The 15,309-nt window shown below is 38.1% G+C and overlaps 1 protein-coding gene and 1 pseudogene across 3 annotated transcripts; both read right to left on the bottom strand.

Moving 5' to 3' along the window:
- Positions 1-1,127: 1,127 nt before the first annotated feature.
- LOC18439357 (nuclear transcription factor Y subunit A-3) lies at positions 1,128-14,988 on the bottom strand. 3 transcript variants are annotated; one of them, XM_020670482.2, is made up of 6 exons: positions 14,482-14,988; positions 8,894-9,357; positions 3,758-3,870; positions 3,517-3,588; positions 2,043-2,210; positions 1,128-1,713 (listed from the first exon to the last, which is right to left on the bottom strand). In XM_020670482.2, exons 2-6 carry the CDS (start codon positions 9,195-9,197, stop codon positions 1,366-1,368), a joined length of 1,005 nt encoding a protein of 334 aa, XP_020526141.1. In that variant the 5' UTR covers positions 9,198-9,357; positions 14,482-14,988; the 3' UTR covers positions 1,128-1,365. The 3 variants fall into 3 exon arrangements, with proteins under 3 accessions (XP_020526141.1, XP_011625285.1, XP_088720477.1); XM_011626983.3 differs by having other exon boundaries at positions 14,844-14,988; XM_088864351.1 differs by having other exon boundaries at positions 8,894-9,223; positions 14,844-14,988.
- Positions 11,393-11,509, bottom strand: LOC148782201 (U6atac minor spliceosomal RNA; annotated as a pseudogene).
- Positions 14,989-15,309: the final 321 nt, after the last annotated feature.

Below are 15,309 nucleotides of genomic sequence, written 5' to 3'. Positions count from 1 at the left end.
AAAATTATGCTATGAGATTATTTATGGTTTGGCATAAAACAGTGCCAATCTCCCTCAGAATATTCATATTAGGGTGTGCCAATAACCTTCCTTAGGTTCGAGGATTTTTCTCAATCATTATCTAGAGACATCCTAGAAATCTAACCTGGTTGATGTGATTGTTATCTTTTTGTATCAAAAGTGAACAAATAGCCGAATAAAACAAAAGAAAGAAATATGATTCAATAACAAAACTCGTCTCAACTTTGCAAATTTTCATGTCCTATTAAGAAATCATCATTATCCATCCTTATTCAAACTATTTGAGAAAAATCATGATTCATAAAAAGATATGGCGATAAGTTTTACTCTAGCTATACCTACACAACCACCCGCATGACCAGGTTGGGCATGGGCATGGGACCGGCATGATCAGGTTGGGCATGGGCATGGGACCGGCATGACCAGGTTGGGACTGGCTGCAGTGGAATTTCTTGTTAAGAAATAAAACACATTAACTTGGAAGCAAGGCTTGGACCATTGCCCCACGCCAATTTTTTGATTCATAACAATCATACCACTGAATAAAAGATATCTTGGCAGGGAGGTCCCGAAATAGCGACTCTTTTTTCATTATTTTTTTCAATTTCTTTGGTGTATGAGGAGCAAAAGATGTACTCTCCCTCTAATTGACCTACGTAGAAAAAAAAATTTATTAGAATTTCAAGAATCACAATGAGCACTTGAAAATAGAAAAAGGATTTTTCAGTACTCAAAACGCCTATATCTAACTACTCCGAGAACTGATCCTTCAGTTATTTTCAGGCTATTTAGTGTGCAGTCAATTCTTCTAAGAAATATTTAGGTGGAACATTTGCAGTCCTAAAAATACCTCCACCTCCAGAAATTTAATCATGGCAGGAGAATGAGATAGAAAGAGCAGCAAGTTTTGATAGAGAGAGAGAGAACAGCCAAAATCACTCGAGCAAGCTGAATGAGACGGTCCAGAAATTTAATCTTCATGGCAGGAGAATGAGATAGAAAGAGCAGAAAATTTTGTGAGTGAGAGAGAGCGAGAGAGAGAGAGAAACAAAAACCATTTGAAGTTTTGAACTCCAACAAACCCAAAAAGGAAGGACCGATCCTGCTTTTACACAAATAAACTCCTTGCACCCTTCACTATTACAACCAGTTCCAGAACTCACCATAACAAATTACACAAAGTCTGTAGTTCTTCCCCTTCTCCCCTGCCACATTGAAAACGGAGGAAAAGTGACATAAACCAAGCCAAGGATGAATTGCCCATACGCAAGCATAAGCCCCACAGAAACTGTCACATGTCTCGTACCGACAGGCCACAGACCAGAGCAATGGGGCCCACTCGCCTCATCGGATCACCGAAAACATGTGGTGGGGCCCACCATAGCTTGCGTTATGCAGGTGAAACCCATTCAATCGAAACTCTTGTGGGTCATAGAAGCCTTCGGGGTGAGAGAAGCTTGTGGCCTCAGACCCCGAGGTGGTGGGACCACCAGAGCTAGGATTGTTGTTCTCGGACTGAAGGACCTCGGATTCTGAGAGACTACCAAGCTGGAGGAGGGCTCCACCTTCCGAACCCTTTTGACCATCAACCGTGGCCTTTGATTCCTCAAGATTCTTTGTGTTGAGGAAGCGACCCCCTGTTCCCCTTGCCCTTTTCATGGCATGAAGGTGTCGGGACTCGTGGAGGTAAGGCTGCAAAACGAGATGGAGAGTCAGAAAAAATGGATGGCGAAACATGGGCACCCATTTTCATTTTGGAGAATATACTATAATCCCGTGCACTACAAAATACCATGGTCTGTTCTCTAATAAAATGATGGATGGCAATAAAGAGAGTGGAACCCAACATTAAGGTCCTGCATTCTTCTTGGAGATCCCATCCCCTCTCCACTGCTGACCATCATTTCACATAATAGGGCGATGGATGGACTCAGGTTTTCCAGAGTCCATGCAATCGATACACTAAAAAAAAAAAGAAGCCAGAAAATCAAGTGATCAATCGATCAAGAAAGCAGGCACACCTTTCTGGTTTTGACCAATTTATCCTGCGACTCCAACTTCGCCCGCAATTGTCTCCGCCGAAGGATCCGACGGTATTGCTTTGCATTAACATAAACTGGTTCATCTTCCATGAACTCAATGGGAAGGGGCATTCGAGTATGTTGCAACCCAAACATTTGAGGATGGATCTACAAGTGCATGATATATCCATGTTAACAGAAATTTTTTTTAGCCAGGTTTCTGAATAGTGCAATGGCTAAATATTAGTTTTTGATTGACAGAATCATAGCTATATATATATACATACGAACTTTGTGATACACGGCAAGACATCTGATGACCACAAGTAATAATGACCTCCTTGTAAGTTGTAACAAAGATAAATGGTCTCATAGTTTACATCATCAGCATCGGAGTTTTTTCCCAAAATTAGAGTCAACATTCAATATTGTGTCGCTTCTACAAATAAGTAGAAATTTTGCATAAATACCCGTACACCTGTTTCTTCAAACTTCATTGTAAAAAGGTTTAACATGTTAACATGTGGTTTCAAAAATCAACTTCTGGAAAGGAACATCCTAAAATTAAGGCATTGCATGCCAATATGAAGTCCCCTATTTTAACATTTGGAAGGGTGCCATGACCCACATTTTGTCCAACATTGATTAGTGTCCCACCGTATCCTGAAGTGTCTCAAGAATGACATCTAGCCTCCATGTTTGTGGACATCAATAATGTGATAAGGTATCCAGGCAAACCGAGGGCCAAATAGAAATTGACAAGCAAGATACAGATCCATCAATTCCGATAATTTTGTATTCCATTCTCGAACATTTCTAAGGCAGTTACATCATTTGCATATCTCAAGATTTATGACCTGATGCCATAAAACCTCAACGGAAAGATCATAAATATATGAAATGTTTAAGATGTATCCAGATTCTCTCTAGTTTCAAACTTCGAACAAAGATGGACATCTCACATCGTATAGCACTATCTTGAGTTTCAACCTATTTCTGTGTTTAGAGATGTTAACATACAGCAGCATGCAGGAATAATAAGAGTACAAGGGCAACAATTGTGCAGCACTGCTGTTCCAATAGGCACCACCACTTTACAATCACACCAGCCACATAAATTCATTCGTGCTAATTTGTGTGAATTGTAAAAGAGACAACCATTAACCTATTGATTTTATGCATGCTTTCTAGAAAGTCTCATCTTAGAGACTTAATTTTATGTCATTGGATTTAACAAGGGGAGTATGAGCAGTGCTGCCCAACATAAGTCATATTCATGTTCAGGCACTGTTGATAGTGTAATATACAAATTCAATCTTCTCTGGTAATTGAAAACCGTAAGAATTTCATTCCAATCACAAGTGAAGCAATTTTGTGTTAGTTAAGAAAAAGCAACTTCCTAACTGATCTACTCAAAAAAGGCAATTCTTAATTAAAAAATAGCCATCAAAAAAGGCTAACTAATGCAGCTTACCACAGCCTGAGTTCCATAAGCAGCTACCACACCACTGAAGTATGGATCAGCATAGGGGTATGACATACGCGTCTGAAGCTCAAACAGGAATTAGCTTAGTAGCCAAAAATGGTCAAGCTAAACACTGAAACACATACTAGAAGCATTAATTTCATTTTTGATAATTGAGCTGAAACCTCAATTATCAAAAAGAGGGCCAAAAAAGGAAACATAGAGATCTCAAATTACAGCCCAAACTTACAATTGGATGGCCGTATTCAATCTGTGCATGTGGAAAAACACCCTCAGAAGTCCCTAAAGATAACAGTGATTTAACATGACTTTCAACACCCTTCCCATCATTCTCATCGTATGCTGAAAAAAGAAGGCACACATAATCACTCAAGAAGAAATAAAAATTAAAATGAAATTTCCTAATCAAAGAAATATGGTATGAAAAACTGACAAACTATAACATTTCATACAAAATTCTCCTGGTTGAATAGAAATTTAAGGCCTCCAGCCAAGATCCTTAAAAATATATTTTATTGTTAGAAACTGATTAGGACTGTCATTGAAATTATACATGCCATTTGATGATAAAAAATGTCATTAAAGAAATGGAATACAAGCCAAACACAAGTTGAGTTTTCATTGATGGTTTCGTTAATTAGTATTAAACTTTCAACTAGAAATTTGAAAAACAAAACATCATTATGCAAAAAGAAATAGATAAATCACAAGCATCGCCCAAATTTGAGAGCAGTCACGTTTAGTCTTTTGGGTTTTGGTTGCATTCATTTCACACAATACAGAATGCATACAAGGGTCATATAACTGACAAAATGTCCTTGGGCTAGAGTAAAGTAGTTTTTTTTTATATTGTTAACTGTTGAGTAAAGTAGTTACATTCAAAACGATAAATATGCTCACAAAAAGAGTGAATTGGTTCCAAAACGAGAGAACACTTGAGCCAGTACCTCATAAGTGTTGGTCCACAATAGTGGAAAGTGAAAGCACCACATGCCCCACCTTTCTTAGTTAGTCTAGGAGAGCCTACATCCAGATTTCCAAGGAAAACGATATCGACTTGAAGAAACATGAGCACAAACCTTTTTCTTTTGGTAGGTTCGAGAGCAAATCCTTCTAGATAAGACAATACGAAGGATATCCTGGAATAGTACCACTTTGGAGACAGCTACACCCAAAATGTTGAGCAAAATGCATGACAGCAAAGAAAAACAAAAACGATGAGTACAGCAGAGCCAAGAACAGACACCTATCTCAGATAAGAGGGAGAGTAAAATAGACAACAACAGAACAGTTGGAAGTTATATGCTTCACCTATTTCTTGGTTAATCTGGTAGAGCACAGAACAGTTGGAAGTTATATGCTTCACCTATTTCTTGGTTAATCTGGTAGAGCACAGAATCCAGATTCCCAGGGGAAAACACTTCGCCTTAAGGACCATAGGTGGAAACCGTTTTCTTTTGGTAGGTTAAAGAGCAATCTATTCAATGTAAGACAATAAGAAGGATCTCCAGGAACAGTAACACTTTACAGACAACCACAGTCAAACTGTCGATCAATATGCATTCCGGCAAAGAAAAGAGAAAGGGTGACCACAGCTAGGACCAAGAACAGACATCTATCTCAAATAAATGGGAGTAAAACAGTCAACAACTAGGCCGTTCTAAGCTTCTCAACTATCTTTCAACGTAAGCAACAGAGCAACTATATTCAATAAGAGGTGTTAGTCGGGATGCCAGTTTTGAATGATGGACTAAGAACATGTTATTTAATACATAAAACCTTTTCTGACTGATACCTAACAGAAACTCTGTTTGTATGCGAATCCTACATTTAAATGTCAATTGCTTCATGAATTAGCTGATCCCTAAAACTGGCATCCTAGCCCATTTCATTCCCATGAACACATAAGAGTCCCTAGGTGAGCCCTGGCATAATTTCCAAAGAACACAGACATTTGATCCCCTGTCCAAAACCTTAAGTAAAAAATCCATGTTCGTCTCTCTGGTTGTTTTAGAAATCCCAAACAACAAACTTCACCAAATTCTGGCCTGAAAATTTCTCCGAAAACCAATACCTTAACCCAATTACCTTAACACTTCAGAAACTTCTTAACTCGAATTTGTTTCAAGCCCGCTTCTTGATTGCAAACCAGAGCTCTCGTAGTAGGAAGTGAGATGAAAAGCTCCCCACACCCTTCCATCCTCCCAAAACCTGAGTTTATCCACATAATGTGCAACAACCATAGTTTAAAAATGCGGCCCACCCAAAGCCTAGGCAGCCACTTAGGTGGGCCAGGAGGGCCTAGGCGCATCATCACCCAGGCCTAGCGGCCCTTCCCATAGGCAAAAATGCCGCTCATGGAGGGGCATTTTCATCCTTTTTCCCCCTAAATAAGGGGGGCAAGGGAAGGGGGGGGGGGGGGGGGGGAGGGGGCGGGGTTAATCCCTTTTTTCACATTTGAAGTGAAAATAAAAGAAAAGAAAAAACTTGCATTGTTTGTACATAGACTATGGACTAGGATGGTAATCATGATAATGGTATGGACTATGCAGTGTATAGATGGAGTTATGTGTATGGAATACGGAGTATGGACTATTGACTAGGATGGACTATGGACTATGGACTAGGATGGTAATCATGATAATGGTATGGACTATGCAGTGTATAGATGGAGTTGTGTATGGAATACGGAGTATGGACTATTGACTAGGATGGTAATCATGGTCTGGTATGGGCTATGAACTGTACGGACGGAGTTTGGACTATGGACTATGTGTTATGTTTAGAACTTGAATGTTGGATTATATTTTTCTTAATGTGTTATTAACTAATTGTCCAAAACTCAAATGCTTTCGTTTTGTCTTTGGAGTTTTCATTGATTGAACATATAAAATGTATTTAAAATGTCTCAATATGCATTCTTTACACACAATTTGGACCTAGAACTTTTCTTTCCAACACCTCCCACCCATGTTCTTCCACTTGGGCTAGGCGCTAGGTGGCCTGGACGGTCACCTAGGCACTGCCCATTGTTTTTTGGAACATTGGCAATAACCCTTAGGTTTCTCCAGTTTCTTAATCAACCACTGATAAATTTTGAAGCACGAGAATAGGGGATGAATTACTCCTTTATTCAAACAAAATAAAATTCCCACCTCACCAGTCCATTATTCCAAAGAAAACCCCTCTCAAGGCTCCCAATTCTATCATCATAATCCATAGCAATTATATAGGAATATACACAAGTGGATTTGATTGATGTAACATCTCACAAAAATAGGAATCTTACATTTCTGACTAATTTCTTGGAAGTATTATAGATTAATTTGTTGGTCAAAGGGTGAAGACCTTAAACTTTCCCTTAACCCATCCCATGCTTGGGTAAAGGAGCTGGTTTGTGTTAGGTAGACAGCCAATGTAAAACTTTGCCAAAACTTATCATGATGATGATTATAGATTGAATTGTGAAAAAGATGAGTCTTCATGTTGCATGAAGGTGATCCCAGTTATGAAGTGGGAGCTCCTCTACCACCTCTCTCCCAGTATGACCCAGTGTTAGAAAGTATGACTCAGACCGAGTAATCGGCCCTGGCCCTAGCCATATGACTCAGACCGAGTAATCGGCCCTGGCCCTAGCCATATGACTCAGACCGAGTAATCGGACCTGGCCCTAGCCAAGTTACTCGCTGAGTATTGTAGAAGCAAAAAAAAAGTTCAAAAAATTATAAAAAATATAAAAAAATCCAGAAAAATAGGAAATGTGTGTTTAAAGTAAGATTAGGCAAAACACTTCAAAATGATTCTAAAAAAGTAATTACAACATTGATTTTAAAAAAATCAACGTGTGATGGGGGGTATTTTTTAAATAATCCAAAAAAGATGGCAAAATGTAAAAATGAGTATTTATGACCAAAACACTTTCCAATCTTTGCCAAAATGATAGAAAACATAAAAAGAAAACATCCCAAATAAACTCATTATTTTAGAAGATTTTTTATGATTTTTTAAAATTGTTTTTAACATCCATGAGTTGGACACCCAACTCGGGACAACTCGGGCTCGGCAAGGGCCCAAGCCTGAGCAACTTGTTTTTCAATCACTGGTATGACCCATGTCTTTCAGGTACTACCTTTCCAACATCTACTACTTTTCTTTCTATTGCAAATACACTTGCGTGGAATGGTGTAATACATGTTGGAGCAATAAAGGAAGCAAACCTTTCCAGTTGGCTATTTCAGCAATTATTTCACGTATTTAATAAGAGAGCAATAACTGGGTTTTTTGAATGAGAGGCGCATCTATGCTACTTTACATCATAAGATGGGAACATCATTTATCGGGCTAGGCTAAAGCCTGAATAGAGAAATCAAAAGTGAACAACTGGAAACATATTGGCAGCCACATTCTGTTCACACTACAGTTGAATTTTGATTAACCACCCAAAGGAAACCAAGGATCCATTAGGTCAGCAGGTGTTATCTGAGGAACCATTAGGGAATTTGAATGCCACATGCTGAGAACCAAACATAATCTTGGAAGGAGTTCAGAATTGCGGCCAAGGGTTTTCCTGTACAGTCTTAGTAGTTCAAATTGCAAACAAGAATTTTCCTATCCAATAGTTATTAAAGGTGATTCTCTGAACACCCATTGAAAATGGATGACATTTTTTTTATCTAAACAATCAAATTAGAGAGCCTACCTCAAAAAATTCCCTCGAAGAGGTTGTTTTGATGCCCAAATATCCTCAAATTGATCATCTTAACATCAAGATGCATGAACATGAAAAAAAAATGGATTTCAAGTTTTGGAAATAGTGTATTTTATAACGCATTTTTGGACCGTCAATTTTCAAGATCTTCAAGTTTTCATAGATCTGACGATCTACACTATTTTTGAAGATTTAAACTTTATAAATAAAGATGAAAATATATTTTAAGACTATCACAAAGATTTCCAGTATTGAAACCACATTTCTCGACACTATTTGAAGGCAGGCACTAGGCTCTAATTTGATTGTTTAGAGCCTAGGCTCTAGACAAATCACACCCTTTAAGTAATTTGCATGTGGTAAATTTTGTCCATCACCTGAGAAGCGAATTCAGTGGCGAGGATTAAAAAATAGGGTGGGTGTTGATAGGGCTACAATGGGGACAAGGGCCGCATAAGAACCTCCTGATCTTATTTTATACTTTTCCTATTCCACTATAATGATTTTCACTAATAAAAAATAGAACCCATGCATTTAGTTGACAAAGCATATGGATATTCGTAATTCAGAACTCTACACATGCACAAAGCACAAAGCAAAGGTATTAAGTCCAATATTACAAATATAAAAATAGAATAATAAGGGAGTAGCTTGTACCAGAGGGTGCACGAACACCTTGTAACCTAGCATCCCCTCCCATCACTGCAGCCACTTCATGGTGGGATTGACCTGTTGACTGAGTCGAGGATGAGTCTTGGTCAGGTAACTGACCACCCAACTGTTGCACATGGCTGTGATGTTGAGTAGAAGAGTCCATGTTCAAATTCAAAGTCCTACATATCGCAGGCTGTCGAACTTGGGTCCCACTTGAGTTCCACCATGATGGGCAGTTAACAACACAGGGAGATGTTGACTGCCCAGAACTTTGATCTGATTCTTTGTTGCATAAAGTCTGCATCATTACCGATTCTTGGAAAGCAGTGCAGCCTGAATAGGATCAGTTCCGAGTATGCTCCGAAGTTAGACGATGACCCTTTGCCACCTACTTTAATAGTGTTCGCTCATCAAGAAATGGCAAACCCATGCATGGATTGGACGTGACCGCCACTTAAATGATCAAACTAAAAAAGAATGTAAACCACATTAGTAGAAGCCACTCATTTTTTTGTTTGATAATGACAAAGCCATTCAAGTTACATAAACGCAGTCTCCATAATATCAAATCCCCATAAACATAAGAACACTAATATTTGGTACTGTTAGGTTTGGTGATAGTCAAAATCACCACACTTGTGTTTTCGTTAAAAGATTAAGGGTATTATGGTAAAAAGAGAAGGGGTTTCTTGGGGAGCAAGAAAGAAGCTCAAGGTAATCTCTATAAAAGATAATCAAGGAAGACATAAAACCATCCTTTTGAGGGTCACCCCTTTGGGGGTTATGGGAATGGATCTCGGAGATTGGTCTCCAAGAGAGAGAGACATGGCCTCTAAGAGAGAGGCGGTATTCCCATGAGTTTTTGTTTGGTAAAGCTTCTACTTTTAGAGAGAAAGAGAGAAAATCTCTTAGTCGCTCTTGAAGTTATCTTTCCGGTAGCGGTATTGCGGTGGGAAAGAAGATATTGATCAATGGTGTTGCTCGATCGAGAGAGGGATTTAGAAGGGACAATTGGTGATGTTCTTTTACCAATATTTAGAGAGAGGTATACCTCTAGTAACCGAAAACTGTAATATTCATTGTGATAGTAGATTTCAATTTGTCGTAGCTGTGGATGTAGCCCTATGGGGTGAACGATGTAAATTGTGTGTTGTTGTAGTGTGATCTTTATGTTTACTTTATTTCTTGCACTCGATTTATAGTTGTATTCATCGACGTCGCATTTGGCCAATTGAGTACATGATCTTGGGTGGGATCCCAGTATTTAGGATTCCCGATTCCACAAGCTAGGGGTTCCCGAGAACCCTACAATTGATATCAAAGCACAAAGTGTGTACAGGACTAAAGCTTGCATTAAGAAAAAGACGAATGGTGGTGTTTGATGGATACATGGTTTGAGGTGGAGATATGGAGGCAAAGTGTTTGTGAAAACTCCACAATGGAGGCAAGTGGGAAGAAATCAAGAAATATATTCAATGAAGGTCGGCAAGATAATATGGTAATTTTACTATCAAGGTGGAGATTGTTAGGTTTGGTGATAGTCAAAATCACCATACCTATGTTCTCATTGAAAGATTCAGGGTATTATGGTAAAAAGAGAAGGGGTTTCTTGGGGAGCAAGAAAAAAGCTCAAGGTAATCTCTATAAACGATAATCAAAGAAGACATAATACCATCCTCTTGAGGGTCACCCCTTTGGGGGTTATGGGAATGGATCTCGGAGATTGGTCTCCAAGAGAGAGAGACATGGCCTCCGAGAGAGAGACGGTATTCCCATGAGTTTTGGATTAGTTAGGCTTCCACTTCTAGAGAGAAAATCTCTCAGTTGCTCTCGAAGTAATCTTTCCGGTAGCAATATTGCCGTAGGAAAGAAGCTATTGATCGACGGTGTTGCTCGATCAGAAGAGCGAATTTAGAAGGAAATATCGGTGACGGTCTTTTACCGATATTTAGAGAGAGGTATATCTCTTATAACCCAAAACTGTAATTTTCATTGTGATAGTGGATTTCGACTTGTCGAGGATGTGGATGCCTATGGGGTGAACCACATAAATTGTGTGTTGTTGTGGTGTGATTTTTATGTTTGCTGTATTCTTGCACTCGATTTATAATTGTATACGTCTAGTTCACATTTGGCCAATTGAGTACACGATCTTGGGTGGGATCCCGATATTTGGGGTTCTCGATTCCGCAAGCTAGGGGTTCCTAAGAACCCTACAGGAACCCCATCAATCAAGATAAGTACAACCAGTCTTCACCCAAACCATATAGCCACTGACATCAGGAAAAACCAATAGGAAACATTCATAGATTACACCAAAGTGTCGAGTATTACCACTCAACAGAAAAGCAAAAATACAAAGAAAGGAATATCGAAACCAAGACAATGGACTAAAGAAACCATGATCTCAGTACCAAAACTATATTTTACACTTCGTAGAAGCAATCAATCAACTAGTCCTTTCAAGAATTGAAGCTTAAGATATAAATAAGAACACCAAACAATAAAATGCGGACAGAATTTTAATCTTAATACTGTGTATTCCATAACAGGTAAGCTTGAAGGCCATTGCCATCCCTACCAGTGCAGATGCCAACCAAATCTCCTTTCAACATATACATATTACTCTCAAACCAGTGGAAGAAAAAAATATAAGGGATGGTCAGCCGTACTTATCATGTGGACCTTAAAAGGTGCTTGATCACCTTTGAAATAGTTCAGATTGAATATAGGCCTATACAAGGGCACAAAGTGGATTATATTTATTAGTTTTACAAGTTTTATCCACATGAAAGCTATGTCTTCCATTCATCTAGCAATGGTGCATCCAATAAAAAATTTAAAAATAATTCAATTAAAAAAGTCCAAAATACCCTTGAATGTTTCATTGGTCATGTGGTCACTTTTTTATTTTAATTATTCTCTTGTTTTATTGAGTACGGCCTCTAAAGATGCATGTACACCCAATTTCCATGTGAACAAATTAGTAAAAAATAGAAATAAAAAAAACGAAATCAATTTATGGCCCTTGGACTGGGCCATATTCAATGCAACTTTTGGAAGGTGTTTGTGCAGCCTTCAAGAATGCACACAATGTGGATGCTGTACTTTTCCAAAAATGATGCTTCGTCATTTTACTAAACAGTAAAATGCCCACCAAAATAGCTGCAATTGCCCTAGACAGGGTGAAATGTGAAAGTCATAAATATAGAAGAAGAACACGTATACCAATGGAAGTTGCAAGTTGCAACTTTGGGCTATAAATAACTTTACATAACCTTTTCTCAAATGATATAAGGTTGGATGAACATAGTTTACTATACATTCGGAAACATAATACTTCCTGGAAATCCAATTTACGCAGCTTGCCACAAATATAGTCAAATCTAAAATAGTAAAAAAAAACTCATTTCATGTCATAGGAGCTTGCTAGTCAACTTGATTCATCCAGCAGGTGAGTTTATCAAATAAAAAACCTCAGGATGGTCCTGACTTTTTCGTTTTATACAATTTTTCTGTTGATTTGACCAAGAAATTGTCTACCCTAGATTGATAGCATTTTGAAATGCTTGGTTGACGAGCTGAGTTTGACTGTCATAATTTCTTTTCATTTTTTTGCACATAAATTGGAAAAATTCAACAAGTTTTTCAAGTTTACTTTTCAACTTGGAAAGTCGAAACAGTATCAGTAGCGCCCAAACCTTCCACCGAATTCAAGTTTTCAAACACTGCTCCAAAATCAGAATAACGAACATAATGGTTCCTCAACTGCTGCGCAGTTGAATACCTCATGAAATGATGTCCAAATTAAAAAAGTCCTTTCAGATCAGTATCATCTAAAATATCACTTCTACCAATAAACCTCAGAGAAGTATCAAATGATATTGAGATGTGGCGAGCAATGAATACCTCTGTTCTAGAACACACATTTGCACAAGAATACAGGACCATGAATTTACTTAATTTTGGCTACAACCAAGACTGCTAGCGTAGAAAATAGTCAGCAGACAAATTTATTTATTTTGGGACAACATTCTAACCATTCAATTACATCATTTCACACACCTTCATTCCAGTATGGCAATGGCAATCACCAACTACTCCCAAACATTGGACAAATAGGGCAACAAAGAGTAGACTCGTGAAGGATAAGAGACTGGAATGAGTCTCAAACAACCCCTATCATCCAGCTAAGTATAAAACTTTTGCCCATTGAATACTTGAAGATCTCATCATCTCTTCAAAAAATTAAGGAGACCACTAAGTCAGAAAAGACCACAAACACAAAACCACGAAATGATGACAATAAACACCAAAGCAAACAGTCAAACTTAAAGGCATTTACAAATTATTCTAGAAAAGGGCAAGAAACATAATGTCAAGTAAAAAATAAAAGGCCAAAACACCATATACTTCATAATACCTGTAAACTAACTATCATGAGAACAACAAAAACAGCACGAACTTTCAAAAATAGCAAAACCTTCAAAATCCAAATCTCTATCTTTGCTGGGGAATTAAATGGTGCAAACAATTCAAACATCAGAAATTAGAGTTAGAGAGAAAGAGACAGAGAGAAACTGCTCATCAGAAAAGCATTCAAACAGCACGTTCCAATTCAGTGGCAAATAAAAAAATCAAAAAAAGTAAAAATTTCACTTTAACTCCAAATTCCGCAGGTGTTTTGAAAATAGAGTGCAGTGATATAACTCTAACTACTTATGGTGAAGCACCTACCCAACCATAATAAACAATAAGTTGCACGAATTACGACAAATGCAGCTAATATAATAACAAATTCTTCCTAAAACCATTGAACCAAAATCATAGCGTTAACTTACAGTAAGAAAAAGGTAAGAATTCAGAGCTCTGTTGTAGGCCACAGATTAACTCCACTTTACAAATACCCCAGTTAACCCAGTAATTGGCAGATCGATCTCTTCCACATTCAATATGTATTTCCAAATCAAAATCAAAAGATGAATAGCACCATAGAGATAAAAACAAACCAACAGTTGACATGTATACCTTCCCATTTCAAGGCATAACAAGTGAGAGTCACAAACAATGGACCCCAAAATATGAATTAATTTACCCACTAAGAAAAAAACCCAAAAAAGGACAATTGCTCGAACATCCATAAGCGCATGGCAATCGGATGCAGTGATGAGAGAAAAATAAATACTCGGGTTTGTAAGATCCATTCTTCAGAAGAGAGAAACACCTCAAAAATTTACGGAGGAAAAACTAAAACAAATCCACTAAAAATAAAGAAAATGATATAAATGGCCTGGAATAAACGATATAATCGCGATATTGACCACTAACTACAATATAGACAGGCCATGCACATGCTATATGCTGACCATTTTAAAGTTGTAGAGCATTACCAACAAAAAAAATCCTAAAATTTTGAAAAATAGATCACCCGATCCCGATGAGGCGAAACCTCATCGACATAAAGGGCGATCCTAGTCCCAATATACTGGCCAATAATCTCCTAATCTTTCCTCCCAACAGACAAATATATCATCCAAAAAGCAGAAATAGCAATAACAATAGTTCTAATAATAAAGATAAGTCATTCATACCTAACCCTTGTCTTCCCATCAATAATCGACCCAAAAACCGAAAATAAAACCCATCTCCAGCACTGACACCAACTCCATCACATAAAAAACCACATCTCCAGCACTGACACCAACTCCATCACATAAAAAACCACACTGAAACTACTACCAAGAACCCTTCTGCGACAACTCCGATAAAACTCAGAAGAGAGAAAGCGATGCACTTTCTCTCTCCAAAGTCAAACCCCGAAAAATAACAGATAAAAAGAAACGGAAAATGGAGCGAGAGACAGTGAGAGACAGGGAAATAGAAAAGCCAATAAGCACAGAAGTGTAGAGAGAGAAAGCAATAAACAAAGAGCTGAGTAGAGAGAGAAAAATACCTAGGGTTTGAGTAAAGTAGAGAGAGAAAGAGATCGAAGCATGTTCCCTCGTCTCCTGGCTCGAAACCCTTGGCTTCTTTCACTGCATCTTCTACCGAAAACAACGGCCATTGCCTTTGCCCCACTCCCCCCCTCTCTCTCTATCTCTCTCTGTTTCTCTCTCTAAACACTTAAATATTTCCCTCTTTACGTACTTTGTCCAGAAAATAATTGCTTCTCCCCTAAGTACCCCTAACACCTTTGAAAATTACAAGATTGACCCGCTATTAAAGAAAGCGGCTGTTGGGGTTGGTGGGAAGTGGGGAATGACTATAATAGCCTTGTAATATTATTAGTATTTTAATTTTTAAAGGGCCATGACGTTGCCATTATTAGGGTTGCCTTTAGTCCTTCACCGTAGATGAAACCATTTGTAAAAAACTGGTACAAAAATTATAACAAAGAAAAAGGGGACAGGTTAGTGCAG

Source organism: Amborella trichopoda, chromosome 4 (assembly GCF_054954075.1).
Source record: "Amborella trichopoda isolate Santa Cruz 75 chromosome 4, AtrichopodaSantaCruz75HAP2 v2.0, whole genome shotgun sequence".
Taxonomy (NCBI): Eukaryota; Viridiplantae; Streptophyta; class Magnoliopsida; order Amborellales; family Amborellaceae; genus Amborella; species Amborella trichopoda.
The sequence above is the reverse complement of the archived record's forward strand: the minus strand, read 5'-3'. Positions and strand labels throughout refer to the sequence as shown.